The sequence below is a fragment of the Leptonychotes weddellii genome, chromosome 3 (assembly GCF_054177405.1).
Source record: "Leptonychotes weddellii isolate Sample4059 chromosome 3, ASM5417740v2, whole genome shotgun sequence".
NCBI lineage: Eukaryota > Metazoa > Chordata > Mammalia > Carnivora > Phocidae > Leptonychotes > Leptonychotes weddellii.
Genome location: NC_138371.1, coordinates 97,064,422 through 97,079,961, shown reverse-complemented (window position 1 = coordinate 97,079,961; position 15,540 = coordinate 97,064,422). Strand labels below are relative to the sequence as shown.

General features: G+C 39.2%; 1 protein-coding gene across 2 annotated transcripts in view; it reads right to left on the bottom strand.

Annotated features, from left to right (window-relative positions):
- The window catches only part of CNTNAP5 (contactin associated protein family member 5), a 741,254-nt gene that overhangs the window by 288,967 nt on the left and 436,747 nt on the right, over positions 1-15,540 (bottom strand). For both annotated transcript variants that reach the window (XM_081814618.1, XM_081814619.1), the window contains exon 11: positions 9,297-9,403. In XM_081814618.1, coding sequence (XP_081670744.1) covers positions 9,297-9,403 — 107 coding nt within the window. The remainder of the gene's footprint in view (positions 1-9,296; positions 9,404-15,540) is intronic.

The window sequence follows — 15,540 nt, the reverse complement described above, 5'->3', positions numbered from 1 at the left end:
TTTGAGGTAACACTGTAAAAGAGTCCTTAGTGTTTTCTAAACCATAGTCAAGAAATGGGCTATAGGGCCTATGCAAATAATATCCTGAGCTAGAACATGGGAAATGGCTAAGATGAGAAATAGCAACTGCACAGTGTGATAACAACACACCAGAGAGAGTCAGCACACTCACCCTGAGTCATGCTGTCAGAGCAGATCAAAATAATCTTTCTTAGGGACCATGTATAATCCATATATATCCACATTGTACTCTTGAGGAATATGGGCTATATGAAGTATGTGACTTGCCTAAGGTCATTTGTGGCAGAGACAGATCTAACTTCTGGCCCCTTGAGCCCCAGCTTGGGCTTTTTTCAGTGACATAGTGCTTCTCAGTTTTGCTCATGGTAACGCCCGTGCCAGAACCTACTATCTGTTTAGCATTCTACAATGAAAAAAAAAAAATTACAGTCATATGACTTGTTAGCATAGGCAGATAAATTACTGAATGTTTCTTATGTGAAAAATACACATAAACTTTCATAAATATAATTTTAAATATATAATAGATACTATTTAACATAGAAATGCCAAATTACAAATATGGTGCTAGATGTTTCCCATTCCTTAGCTGTAGTGCACATGATAGCTGTTTGAATGAGTTATTATTATTTTAGAGATCAAGCAACCAAGGCTGCAAAAGTTAAGTAATTTTCCCAAGACCAGAAAGTTGTAAATATAACTAGATCTGTCTGGATCCAAAACTGAAACACAGATGGAAAATGTGTTTTCATATATTGAGTTTAATATGTTTGTATCCAGTCCAGATTACTTCCAATTCATGGGACATACCAGAGTTTTATATTTCTGTGGCAATTAGTCTTCTGTTGATTGAAATACATTAAAAATAAATGCTCATTGTTCCTGCTCAGTGTTCAAAGTAAATATCAATGGTTCTCCAAAGGAAGCCAACATCAACAATTAAATTATCTCCAGTTAATTATATTCTTTCATATTTGGGGATCTTTTGTTGCTTCTAAAGATTTGGAATAAGGCCAAAACTTGTGATTACATTTCTTGCACATTGTCAATCCAATGTAAGTATTTGAAGTTGGCTTTACTTAGCCTCAATTAATGACAGGAAGGGGAGACGAAGGGAGAGTTGGAAAAAAGAGGAAGGAAAGAACAAACAGAACAAATTAACATGTAGGAAATGACTGTGGGAACCTCTTAAATCATTGAGATGTGTTCAAAAGGAAAAAAATCGATTCGAGGTGAGTATGCAACTTTGATTCCTCCTCCTTTCTGATAAGAAGTCTTTGTGTCAGTTTTGTTTTTAAATCCTGCCATGTTCTATAAAATATTTAAGATTGCGCTTTCTTCCACTTAGAGATGTTGTAATGTGAAGAGGAAGTGCTTTCAAGCCATCTCTAACTGGGTTCAAACCCCACTTCCTCTAGCTCTGTGGCTTTAAGCATTTGGCCATAAAAGAGATGTTTACATCCACTGATCCTCTACCGTGCAACTGTATGTGCCATATATTATGCAAAGAGGATGCACAGAACATTGGCAGTTTGGTGAGGAAAACAAGAACCAAAGCTTCCATGTTAATATGATGGAATAAATTCTACGTGAATGGCTACCGAAGGAGCAAATTGGAACAGCAACTAGGAAAGGTCTCCGTAGGCTTCTAGCAGGAGTTTATGAGGTCACTTGGGCCAAAAAGAGATTTGGTCAAGAGATCTGCACTGTAAAGACCCAGTTGTTTGAAGAATTGCCACAGTCTAACTAGGTCAAAGCTAAGAACTGAAGGGGCCTCAGAAAGTGAGATGACATGGGTGAGACACCGAATATAATTCATGGCCCTTAAAATAAGCTAAACAAATGCCCATTCCCTTGCCCCTAGGCTAGTGCCTCTAGAGAAACCCAGATATTCTCAGTGCTCATCCTTATATCAAATCTCTCTCTTGGTTCTCACTCTGGAAACACTCTTAAGACTTCTCTACCTATCCAAATCTGGCCCTTGTATACAGGCCGGATCAATCCTTTGAGAACCCTTTCCCCCCAGCTCAGCCTGTTCTGATCTCTTTTTCACAGTGAAGCAACCACCCTGCACCCTTACATACCGCCTTCTGTTTCTTGTTTATTAATGAATGCAAAGATAATGGTCTTTTCTCCTAAAGGAGAATAAAATTATCTCAATGGCAGATAGGGGTTTGGAATCCCCTGGATCCTGACAACACCTGTGATAGTCATCAATTCACAAATTCTCTTGGAACAGCCAATTCCAGTGCATTCTAATACTTCCACAGTCACAGACTGCCTCTAGAAAAATGGTTTCTTTCTTTCCCTTATTGTGCTTTTCTGTCACTTCTTTTATAAACACACATCTAGTCATTCAACAATCACCAAACACTATGATGAAGTAATGTGGGGGTTATTGCTCAGACACTTTTGTTTATAATCTATTCTTGGAACACTTCTCCTCTGCCCTTCAAGTTACCACTTTCTTTAGGCTTCCCTTCTCTTTCCCCACCATTCCTTCACAGTTGTGCCTCACTTGTATCTCTTCTTGAGTCCCTTAAAATGGTTTACTTTGTAGGTTCCACCCTTGGCCTGCCCCACCTGAGTGACTTCGGCCACTCCACACCTCACAATTCTGATCTTCCTCTCAGACTTCACTTGGGGATTTGCAACTACTTCAATACAGTGAGCACCTCTCCAGACTGACACTGTTCCCCAAGCTGAACTGAGAGCAGCATCCACTGAATCTCCTCCTCTATCTGTTCAAATAGCAGGTAACATGGAACAGGCATTTTTGCATTTGCCAGGCGCCGGCTTAACTTCTTTAGGGGGATTATTTTATTTAATCCTCATGATATTTCCATTACGTGACTGCTATTATTAGTCCCATATCACAAATAAGGAATTTAAAGCACACAGAACTCATATCACTTGCCCTAGGTTATACACCTTGTAAGTTAGTTGTAGGGTCTGGATTTGACAGGAGACTGTCAGGCCCAAGCAGATCTGGGAACTTAGTCTCTACATTCCTCATTCATGAAGGCTTCCAAACTAAAAAGCTAAAAGTCATCCTTCTCTTTGCTGTATTCGATTTGTCTTCAAGTCTATTTGATCCAATTTTAGATATGCCTTTCAAGTCAGGTCCCTTCTTCTAGCTTGCTCTGACTCTCATCATTTGCTGTCCACACAACTGCAAAGAGCATCCAGTATCTTTTCCTTGCACCCATGTCTCCGTCTTCCAACTTCAGTGTGTACTTTACAAAACCATCACAGTTATAATTCCCTCAAAAAAACAAAACAAAACCTGATAAGCAAAACACAAACAACAAAATAAATATTAGCAAGTCATTCCCCATAAATAAAGCAAAACCACCAATCCGTGGCTGGCTCCTAAATGCTCAACAGAGAGGCCATCTCCTTCTGAAATGATCACACTTCCTCTCTCTGGCTGCATTTCCTGCCTCTCCATCTTCCCCCATTGCACCTTAGACTCTAGCCATGCTAGGCATTAGACAGTCCTCTCTTTGTTGCGTGATCATGTCTCTCTGCTTTTGTATATGTTGTTCAGTCTTCCTCCTCCTTGCTCTTGTTCTTTCTCATCCTCTAAGGCTCTGCTCCAAGGTCAGTTGCTGAGAAAACTTTCCCACCTCCTTGGAAAGTGACAGTGCCCTTGCCCCGGGAACTCACCATTACTGTGTGCACATCTCTCATTTATCCATTGGTGTATACAGCAAACAGCAGATTTCTACTATGTGTCAGGATTAAACAAGGGGCTGGAGACACAGAAAAGATTCAGATACCACCCTGTCCTTATGGAGTCCCCATTAATGGCACACTGAATGACCCTTTCCCACTTAATTGTCTGTCTCACCAATTACATGGTATGCTCTTTATGTCACCAATTCCTTGGATATGTTTAGTACAAATATAAACAAGACACAGGTCCTTCTCTAAAAGAGTTTATAATATCAGTAGGGGAGATAACATAAATAAAAATAATGATGACACAAAAGACTGTGGTTAGTGTCATAAAATGAAGCAGGGCGTGGATTCAACAATTCATTACTCTTATTTATTTATTTTTTTCTTTTCCTTTAGGTGTCTAATTGTAGCTGGGAACATCTGCAGAAAGCACTGGGGGTTAAGCATGGAGATGAATTTTCTTTATATATTGATAAGAAACCCACAGGATAATATTGGATATGAGCTGCTGAGTTAAGGGCTGTAAGTGACGCTTTTAAATAAACCTCTTATTACCAGAATCCCCTATCCTCTCCAACCTGTTGCTCCAACCACAAAATGCCATAAACTTAGAGGGCCATTTACTTACTGCTCAAACAGCAAAAGTGTTATCCCTCTGTGATGACTAGTGTAGAGTCTGATAGCAAGACAACTTGACATGCTCCTAATCAATACCCAACTATTGACTGCCCAATGAGAGAAGCACTATATCAGGCTTGGGAGAGGAAGAAAGCTGACATCCTCTTGCCCAACTGCACAGCGAGCTTAAAGGCATTGTTAGGATGTCAGAGGCTGCCCTGCAAAAAGGGATTAGCACAGGCTGGGAAATGGTGAGGAGATCCTGTAAAGGGCCCATGTGAATGTCATCAGACATAGCGAGAAGATCAAGGACAATCCCAGTCAATAGGAGACATAGAGAAGATGGTAAGTAAGTACTTCTATCACTTATTGAGTCCACTCAATGGGAGAGGAATCATCAAATGCATAGTTATGACACCAGATGTTCTTTCAAAAGGTACTTGTTGAGTGATGAAATAAAATTCTGTGGAGATGATCTTATGTATAAGTCACCTAAAAAACAAAACAAAACAAACAAACAAAAACTTTTTCTTCATCTGGAACTCATCAAGAGGGTCAGTAATAATTTCCATTTCAATATGCAAATGTTTTGGTAAAAAAGGATGTCTAGCAGTTTTATAAATTATAGATATTGCAATAGCACATAAAAAGCTTTGGTTCTAATGGGGAGTGAGCTCAGATTTCCCCAAGGGGAAAGTGCTTCATAGGAATATCATTTGGGCTTTGAGAATATATGAATAGAACTATTTACTTTTCTTTTCTTGAGCCAGGGAAACATAGGCAGCAGTCCAAAATATAGCATAGATATTCCTTCCATCATGTCTTGGATCTTGCCTGTTTTCAATAGGCTTTCCTATTTCTTATATTCATTTTAGCTGTCTATCAAGGGCTAATTCATCCTACTTTCTTCTATGATGATTGCATGATTATTCTAAAATACAAAACCTTCCTTATCTCTCGGTCTTCTAGAACTGGATTTTCAATTACGGTATCACAATCCTCATGTGTCTCAAGCGATATGAAGGAAGTCATGGATATCCCATCACTACGTTCAATAGAGAGGTTTGCAAATGTCTTACTTGTTTGAGAAAGGAAATAACATACAGGGCTTGGGGCACCTGGGTGGCTCAGTTGGTTGGGCTTCCGACTTTTGGTTTTGGCTCAGGTCATGATTTCCTGTGCATGAGATCAAGTCCCATGTTAGGCTCCAAGCTGAGCATGGAGTCTGCTTGAAGATTCTCTCCCTCTGCCCCTCCCCCAACTCATACTTGTGGTGTCTCTCTCCAGTAAACAAATAAGTATTTTTTTAATACATATATATTTATTTATCCTAGAGACAGGGTGTCCACACAAGAAGGGGGAGGGGCAGAAGGAGAGGAAGGGAATTTCAATCAGTCTCCGACTCCCTGCTGAGTGCAGAGCCTGATGCAGGGCTCAATCTCACCACACTGAGATCAGACCTGAGCAGAAATTCAGAGTTGGGCGCTTAATCCACTGAGCCATCCAGGTACCCCTAACAAATAAGTATTAAAAAAACAAAGATACAGGGCTTAACTCTGGCATTGTAGCCAGATTCCACCCATTCAAGTCCAGCTTCACTAGCTATGTGACCTTGAGGAAGTTATGTAACCTTTCTGCACTTCAGTGTGTTCATCTATAAAATGGAGATAGTAATATCCATCTCACTTTATCATTACATTGTAGATTAAGTATGCATTAAGTTCCATAATCAAAACCTCTTCCTTTTAATATTAACTTGGATTCATGGTATATCTTGAGTAGGATATACCCTAAATACTTAGAATTTTGGCTTTTACTACACAACATTCTAAACTTGCACACTGTATAAAACCGAGAACCATGGTAACTATCTCTGGTCGTCTGAAGGCTCTGATTATTGGTTGGGTTGACAGGACTTAGGTGGACTGCAAATATTGGTATACCTTCAGTTATTCTGGAGAATAGGATACAGAATAGAGAAGCAAATTCCTAACCAAAGCAACATAAAGACATGACATAATGGTGTTCAGTGACAGTTTATGGGATAAGTGAAAGTCTCACATTTCCTCCTCATATGAGGAGGCTGCCAAATTGGGTAGGAATTGTCCACATACTCACCACCTCTTTCTTGAACAGGTGGTTTGAGTAATGTGTGTTTGAAAAGTAACATAACGTGTACACCCAAGTTCTTTGTCATCAGGTAAGGAGGAAAGAAAAATGAAATGGAATGATGATATATCTACTTTTAACAGCAACCTTCTTTGCCTAGAGACTTTGGGGATTCCCATTTTTCTATTTCTTAGAGTCCATCATACTATCCCCCTCACCCAGATTCATCTCTTATCCACAAAGACTGGACAGAAAGAAGTTAATCCTATCTGGCCTCAGCACTGTTGGTTCATATTCACTTGAAAGCACCCATAATGAAAAAATAAAACACACCCTGAAGAGCTTGAAGAGACAAAAGACTAAGAATACTCAAGAAATTATCAGTCTTAAATAGTATGATAAATGTCTTATAATTCTGAAGCCTTTATTTAGTGTTGTGACTATGGATGACTGCTTCAAGGAAGTATGCCCCAACACACCAAGGACATTGCTATTTCTACAAAAGTGGAGCTGCGAACTTGCTTGTTTTGTTTTACCCAAGGGTATTCTATGGCAGCTCTCATCTCTTATGTCCCATGTCAGGGGCATGTGCCTTTTGTAGTCAGAAAAGAATGCCTTGTTTCATTCAATTTACAAACCTGATTCAAAACAATGGTCCTCACCAAACTGGGGAAGAGGGAGAAATGAGTTAGAGGATGACAAATTCCTGAATTACATAGGTATACCAGGTGTGTTTGCCAAACCTCAGAGCCACCCAAGTACCTCTGATTTCTCCTGGTCGGGTGCCCAGAAGGGAAGAAAGAGTTTAACAATATTGCGACCTACAGTAATAGGCACTGAGCAATTTCACAGCAAGGGAAATCAGAAGGTGTTATAAAACAGAATGGTATTTTTTAAGACTTTGTATGTTGAGTCTCCTGCTCATCAGCTTTGATAGCATTCCTTTAAAAATCAGCACCTCACCTCCATTGATTTTCAACTTCACACTTCTTTTAAGAAGCTGGAAATATTCTATTTTTAGCCTTGATGGATGGAGACAATGAAAGGAGAGAAGTATCCATAGAGACGAACTCCTCAAGTTAGTGTTAAATTACTTTAGGAGAAAGTGAACAGAATCAGCTTGAAAAATCATAGACATGTTGTCACGTGATATGGCCAAAAATTGGGTAGCTTTGACTTAAATCTCCTTCGAGGTCCTTACTATTACATCGATAGCTATTCTCGTTGCTACTGTGCTTCTTACAAGAGCACTGACATGACAATCTGGACAGTACTATATGCATCATGCAATGTGTCTGTGCATGTATACATTGTTCTGGGCTGTTTAAGGATGATATTTCTGGAACTAGGTTCAACACTTATAGATTGTAAGTAATATACTTCATTATAAAGCTAAGTGGTGCTTTTCATTTCCATAGGCATCCAACAGCAGTAACTTCATCCCATGATGACCTTTGGGCTATGTTGTCTTTGATTGGATTAGACACCTCTGTGGGCATCATTGGTCAATTGGTCTTGCAAAGCACAAAAAGGCCACAGAATGGCTGAGAGGTCTTCAGGGACGAGAGTGATGACAAGGCCTACCCTGGATCAGAGTCTGATCTCAGCTCTGCTGACATCTACCATTCATTTTCTGAATCTCTAAGTTCCATCCCAGCCACAGCAGAAACTTAAGAAGCCCTGGTGAGTTTTGCCACGAATGGATCTCACTGTAGTCTTCGGCAGCTCCTTGGTTTTATTCTTACATTTTTTCTAGCAGGTCCTTCTCCTATCCCTAAGTCAATTTCACAGCTCACATTTCCGATGAAATCTCCTACAACTATAGCCAGCACCTTCGATTATGTCTTTCTAAATTATACTTACAGTTCACTTCACACAGTTTGACACAGAGTTCTCTAAATGGCAAACCTCTATTTTGTCATGTGTTTTTGTTTGGTGACCCCAACGAGACTATAAAATTACAGTAATCAGGGCTTGTGCTATTCATTTATTTTTTACTCGTCACCCCTTACTCTTTGTGTATTCCAGCCTGCCTCACTCCCTGCTTTGTCTCTTCCCACTTCTCCCCATTGTTGGCACTCTCCAGCCATGTGAAACCACTTAGAAATTCAGTTTGCTTTTGCTTTTCCTTTTCTGGAGCATTCCTACCAGAGATCTGCTCAGGCTTTCTATGTGAAGCCTCCCTAATACTGACATGCAGTCATCAGCACTTAGCACCATATGCTGGTTCTGTTCTCTTCGATCCCATGGTAAGACTGCACTTCCTCTCCTCTTGAATCCAGGTGTGCCCTTGTGATGCTACTTGGCCAACAGAATGTGAGTGGAAGTGATGTTTGACACTTCCAGGCAGAAACTTTCAACAGTGAGCACATGCTTTCTTGTGCTTCTCTCTGCCATGGCAACCTTCTAGGTGATGGAGCACTTGTGAGCATCCTAGAATGAGGACAAAGTGGAAGAGGAGCCTCTGCCAATGGGAGATGAGCATGTAACACAGGCAGGACACAACCACTGGTTACTTAGGCCATGGAGATGTTATATTATTTATTATAGCAGCACAACTGAGCCCATCTAGACAATGTACTTGACTTAGTAGCTCTCTTTTGTGGGCCAACGCACATTGTCTCACCCCTGCCTCCAACACTTATTCCATTTCCTGTCTGTGTTCCCGGCAAGCCATAAACTCCATGAGGATACGGCTTCTATCCATCTATCTATCCCACATGGCCACCATGGGATGGGCATATATAACAATCTCTAAAGAATGAGTGAACAAAAAGTGCCCACCCCATGTTGAATGCATCCTGAAGTTAACACTGGCATTCCTGGATGTTTGCCCATTCTGTGGGTAAATCATGACTACTCACAGTTATGGCAGGTGGCACCAGTGTAGCCCGTGTTACTGCAGTTACAGTAGAAGGTAGTCCAGGACTGGGAGCAGCTTCCTCTATGTTCACAGTAGTTTGGCAAACACCTAGGGGAAGATAAAGCAAAAGCAAACAAAATAAACCAACTCAGTTGAAATGAAGGGACAGAATCCAAAATGTCTAATATCTAACTGCATGAATGGATAGTAGAAATCAGTCTGCTATATGTCTATACCTAAGTGAGACTTGAGCAATAGCAAAATAATTCTATGGCTTTACCACAAGGGGTGGGTCCATCTAGCACTACTGTGTAATGAAAGGCTCAGAGCTGATGTAGGCGATTACGTTAAGCATTTCAACACTGGGGCAAATTGCCATTGACTTAAAGTTAATTTGAAGTGGTCAGAATCTATAAGATTTTTCATTTACTATAGAACAAAATGTACAAAGACTGTGATTTTTACATCTTGGAAAGATTCTACATTTTTAAAGGGAAGTGAAAAGGGGTAGATAATTGAGGTCACTGTCCTCATGATTCTCTTTTGGATGATGGCCAGGAATCTATTTTAAACTGCACATGAAATTTGAAAAGATGGTACCTGCTCATTTAATATGCAAGGAAATTCTGTTATTTCAAAAAAATTCCAACCCACCCTTAAAACGAGGCCTTTACTACTTATGACAAAAACGGTATGACTATTCTGAAAAATATTTTCACCACACACGTTAAAAATGCTCTGAAGCATTCACAGAATTTGACCTCGCAATCACACTTAAATGGTTTTATCTTAAGCATATATTTCAAAATATAAAACCTACGTATGCTAATTATCATCATTTCTTAGGGACATTGTAGTACATAAAACTAATGGGCTATTATAAAGGTACCGCAAATGGTTAGCAAAAATGATTATAACAGACTGAGACTGGATTAAGTGAAAATTCAAAATATGAATCGTGGCCACAACAAAGCAAACCAAACACATTACAAAACTGATAGGAAGGACAGATGTCAAGCATCACTTGATGTAATGGGAGTGAAGGCAATGTTCCTTTCTTCTGGACAGAGATCATGGGCTTTAGGGTCACTTATATCTGAGTTCAAATCCCAGCTCAGCCATATGCTGCACGGTGTCTTTAGGCAATTTTCCTTACTTCTTACATAAATGATTTAAAGTCTTTACATGGCAGGCACTGTTGTGACCAAAAAATAACCTGTCAAGTGCTCAATACTTGTAATGAATAAAATTAAGAGTAAAAGCAGTGATAAATACTGCAATTCTTGAAACAATCTTTACAAGGGAAAAAATCCCATGAATTTAAAAGGGGAGAAGGTGTGAGCAATGAAGCTATGGAAGTGGTCTAATTCAATAAAAGGGTTCATTGTGTAGCCTCTGAGAATGTGAGGCAAGCAAAAGTAAGATGATTTATCCTAAATGTCCTATATAGGTAGGAAACCCTCCAGCAATGATTGTTTCAAAGCCCAGAAACTAATACTCCTGCATATGTTCAGACATATTATTAGAAATTTTCCGCTTAGCACAGCAAACATGCAATTGTGCTGACAGAGCTTATGTTTGGGAAAAGCATATTGGTAACTCCATGGTATCCAACTATGGCTTAAAGAACAGAAGCGGGGCGGGGAGGACCAGTAAATTTTCTTTGGAACATGTTCACAGAAACCAACCAATCAATACATAAACAAAAACAAGGGGTGTTTTCTGTGTAATTCAGATTTAATCCTTCCTCTTGATTCCCATGCCCAGCTCTTGGTCTTGGTAGAAAGGGAAAGAAACAGATTCGTCACTGAGATGTACCAAAGTCCATGTCCCCCACTATCATTGTGCTGTGGGGAGTTACAGGAACTAGAAGCATCAGGGTCCTCATCTACATATTCCAAGCAAGGACCTCTGCCTCAGGGTGTGCCCTGACGGAGAACCTATGGGGCTAGCCCCTGAAAACCCACTCACCCTACACCTTTCTTCACTTACATCCCAGCACCTCCCTGCTTCTGAATTATGCTGCTCCTGCAGTGCATTTTCTTGATTGATTTTCCCTCTGGAACTGTCAAGTTCTTACACTCCTGTCTTTACCCCAATCCAACTCCATTCCACTCCCTTTCCCCCAATACTAAACACACACACACACACACACACACACGCGCGCGCGCACACACACACAAACTCACACGCACTCCACGATTGGCAAATTATACTATTATTTGCTCCCCTTCCTTCCCCAACATAAACATAATTGCTTTAAAGATGGAAAACTGAGGAGCACCTGGGTGGTGCAGTCAGTTGAGAACCCAGCTCTTGGTTTCTATGTTCAGGTCCTGATTTCAGGGTCCTGAGATCAAGCCTAGTGTAGGGCTCCGCACTCGGGGGTGGGGGGGACTCTGCTGAAAACTTTCTCTCTCCCCTGCCCCTCCTCCCCGCACTCTTTCTCTCTCAAATAAATAAATAAATAAATCTTAAAAAAATATATAGATGGAAAGTTGAACAAAGCCAGGTCGGTAGGCATTTAACCTATAGTTCTCTTGGTTTCAGTACCAAGAAGGTTCAGGTTGGACTCTTTCTAATGGCTGAAGCTATAAAATAGAAAACTCAGAAGTTCTCAGGGGCCACATTTTCAGCCACAAGAAGAAAGTTTGCATGCAATGAAAGAGAAAGAAAGAGAGAGAGAATGTGGGGTGCAGAATGCAGCAGAAAAGACAGATGGGCATCCTTACAGGACTTGTGTGGCTGGTTCCTGTTGTTCTAAGATTTGGTTGCACCCCTGAACTTCCTGAGGGCTGGATGTTTTAATCTCTATCACATGCTGTGAGATAACCTGAGATCTTTCCAGAAAAAAACCATTCCATTCGGGCTGGCTCAAGCCGGGATTCTGTGATTTTCAACTAACAGAATCTTAACCTTCTGTAAAACAGCATTCTATAAATACAAAAATAAATGAAAACACACGTTTTCTCCTCTATTGTACACTTTAAAATATTTTAAAACTCAAGATTTCCAAATTCAGTTGGGCATGTTGTAGGAGGGGCCTTGGGGAAAACAGTAAGAAATATCTGGGCACTTTGAACACATCCTTAATAAGCCTCACAAAGACTTTGTATTGCAGTGTTAATAAACTCAATTTACCAAGGAGAGTATAGGATAGAAATTCATTGCTTATGGTTACTTAAAAAAAATGATATATTTCTGAAAGAGAAAAAGAATGCTTCAGTAAAGGAAAGTCTAATATTCCTAAAATGAGAAGAAAAAAATGAATGGGTGCTTCCAGCTTGGTTCATTTTGGTTCAATACATACTATGATTAGAAAAACTCATCTGTAAAGCTGACACTCAAAATAAAAGATGCATAACCCCAATGTGCTTATTTAACAAGGGCAGTTTTATGAGTATAATTTCCATATTCTTTAATCAGTTTATGCAAACTGGTGCTTTGTTTCTTTTTCTCCCTACTTGGCATAAACTGAGCACTGCAGGCATGACTCAGGAAGAGAAGAGTGGAGGGGCTACCAAAGTAAGAAAAGTTCATTAAGAGTGAGAACCCTGTCACAATCTTAGGGGGAAGGCCCTCAATTCAAATTGTTAGGAGATAAGCACCCTGAATTCCTATCTCCTAAAATTCTAATGCTATTTCATATGCAACTGGATCTGGATGGATGTGCTTTCTCTAGATGCACACTGCTTAAGAAAGAAAGCCTTCAGCATGATCGGGACACTTTCCTTCACCTTGATTATTGTTACCTTTGACCAGATATTGCAAAATGCAATGACCTTTAACCAGCCTTGTGACTATCCTAATGATGTTTAACCAAAAATTGTTCTCATGGCTAATCTACAAAATACACCCACCAAGAGTCAACCCAGGTTTGCCTTCTTGAAGGCTTTCCTCTTACCAAAATATTGAAATTAAACTTTGACATGTACTCACAATTGTATCTGAGATGTTGCTTTAATGTTTTATTTCCCCTGTTTAATAAGTGAAGAAAGTAAGACAAGACGAGGGTAAATAACTTGCCCAAATATGAAGTGACAGAGCCAGGAACATGAGCTATGCTACCTGTCACTGAAGCCTGTATTCCCAAGCACCATGCATACTCTCTCTACCAAATGCCAGATGATTCACCTCCTTAAAAGTGAACTCTCAGCATGCATTAAGGCACAACTTCTGCAAAGAGTGGGATGGACGGGGGCTTCACATAGTTACCCACTTATTCCAGAAATTCATTAGCAAACTTGGAGCTGTGAGGTTGGAGCTTTTAAAGATATTTTTGGTGGCTAAAGAGGTATTAATGATAGTGACAAATGGGTTAATTGGCAATAAATACACCTGAACTAGAGAATAAAGGATATATTTATTATATAATTAGCATAATGACATATAATTCATCCTGCAAATTCTATAAATTCAGTGATGAAGAGTGGGGAAAGAGATTTTGATTCTATTTTCAATCCCTTTTCATGACCAAATTGTTGAATTCTTAAAACAAGAAAAGCTACTGCTAAGAGAGCCCTTGTCCCTGCTCTACTCTTGCTTTGATTTCTTTTCTTTTGTCTTTTTATCTTTTTTTTTTTTTCAGATGACAGAAACTTCCTTTACATTTCTTAAGCTTCCATGAGTTAATGTGATTGTTTCCAGTCTGCCTGCTTTCAGTAGAAAGAATATATAAGTTATCCCAAGCTAGACAAAGCTATTTAACCGATCCAAAAATTGATGGCATAATGTTTAAAATAAACTTCATAATTGTATAATTCTACAAATAGAGAAAAATGAAGAAGCAAATCAAGGTCTATTAAGCAAAATGGAAAATAAATTCAGGATTCAAAGCTGACCTTTGAATGCAGGGCTACGGGCTTCATGTCCAGCCCACCAGGATGTCCTGGAGCCCTTGACCATGCACCCATATGTACACAGCACTCATCAACAAGGATCAAGCTCATATCTCCATCACTTAGCATAGTCAGTGTCCTCTTTAGACATAAAATTTTTAATCCTCCAAATTTCTGAATTCAGTATCAAAAGTTTATGATAATCAAAACCTTAGAATTAATGTTTGGGGGGTTAAGAAGGAATAAGGTACTGAAAGAGAAAAATGGTCTCAAAGCTGATCTCAGCCAGAAACTTCTGTATGATGTAATCTACATCTTCCTGGGAAGAAACTAGTATTCTTGACTTTGATAAAATGCTTAAGCATATTTATAATGGACTTTAATAGGATAAAGACAAATGTCAGTCGATGGCCAACCTTAAAAGGAACCTAAGTTAAACAGTCTTGTAACAAGTCAAAGAGTGTAATTGTAATTAATTCATTTTTTTAAAATTCAGTCTAACAAGGAATATCTTTGAAAGCCCCCCCGCCCCACACACAAAAAAATGTCTTCAAAACAGCTCCTGCCAAGAATGGATCTTTTTTATATTTAAAGGTTTTATTAATTCATTTAAGAGAGAGAGAAAGAGACAGAGAGAGCACAAGCAGGGGGAGAGACAGTGGGAGAGGGAGAAGCAGACTCCCCGCTGAGCTGGGAACCTGATGCGGGGCTGGATCCCAGGACCTGGAGATCATGACCTGAGCCAAAGGCACACATCTAACCATCTGAGCCACCCAGGCACCCCAAGAATGGATGTTTGAATTGGCCTGAGATGGGTCTTTTCTCTTGTATCAAGATTATAATAAAACTTTGAAAAAAATTTTTAACAGTTCTTTGGTATTTGTAGTTTTTAAGTGAATTTGGCCTATTTAATATAAGCTTTGTGAACTCCAATTTAAGAAGTGAAGAATAACTGATTTAGATCTTAAAAATCTTCCCTAGTAGAACATCTAAGATAAATTAAGTTCACCAAGTTAAATGTTCATTTTCTGGATACTTAACTTTTAGAAATATTTGTGGCATTCTATCTTGTAATGCAGTAAATTGTACAAATTAGAAAGTAAAAAATCATATTATTAATGTATGTAGTTTAATAAATTTGAAGGTATTTAAGTAACTAAATCCATAAATGGGATTAAACATTATTCAAAGGGCTTTTAGACCTGAGTTCTAATACTTGCTAGACTTAATAGAATATGATTTTATAAACTGAATTTTTAAAAGAGTAAAAAAGAAAACCTTAACGCAAGATTTTGAGTTCGTAATTTTAAGAAACTCAGTATCACTCTTTGAAACAAAAATTACCTTACAAACCATCCTACCTGTATAAAAAAAAATCCTCCTTTGTACATACCAGACTTTCATCAC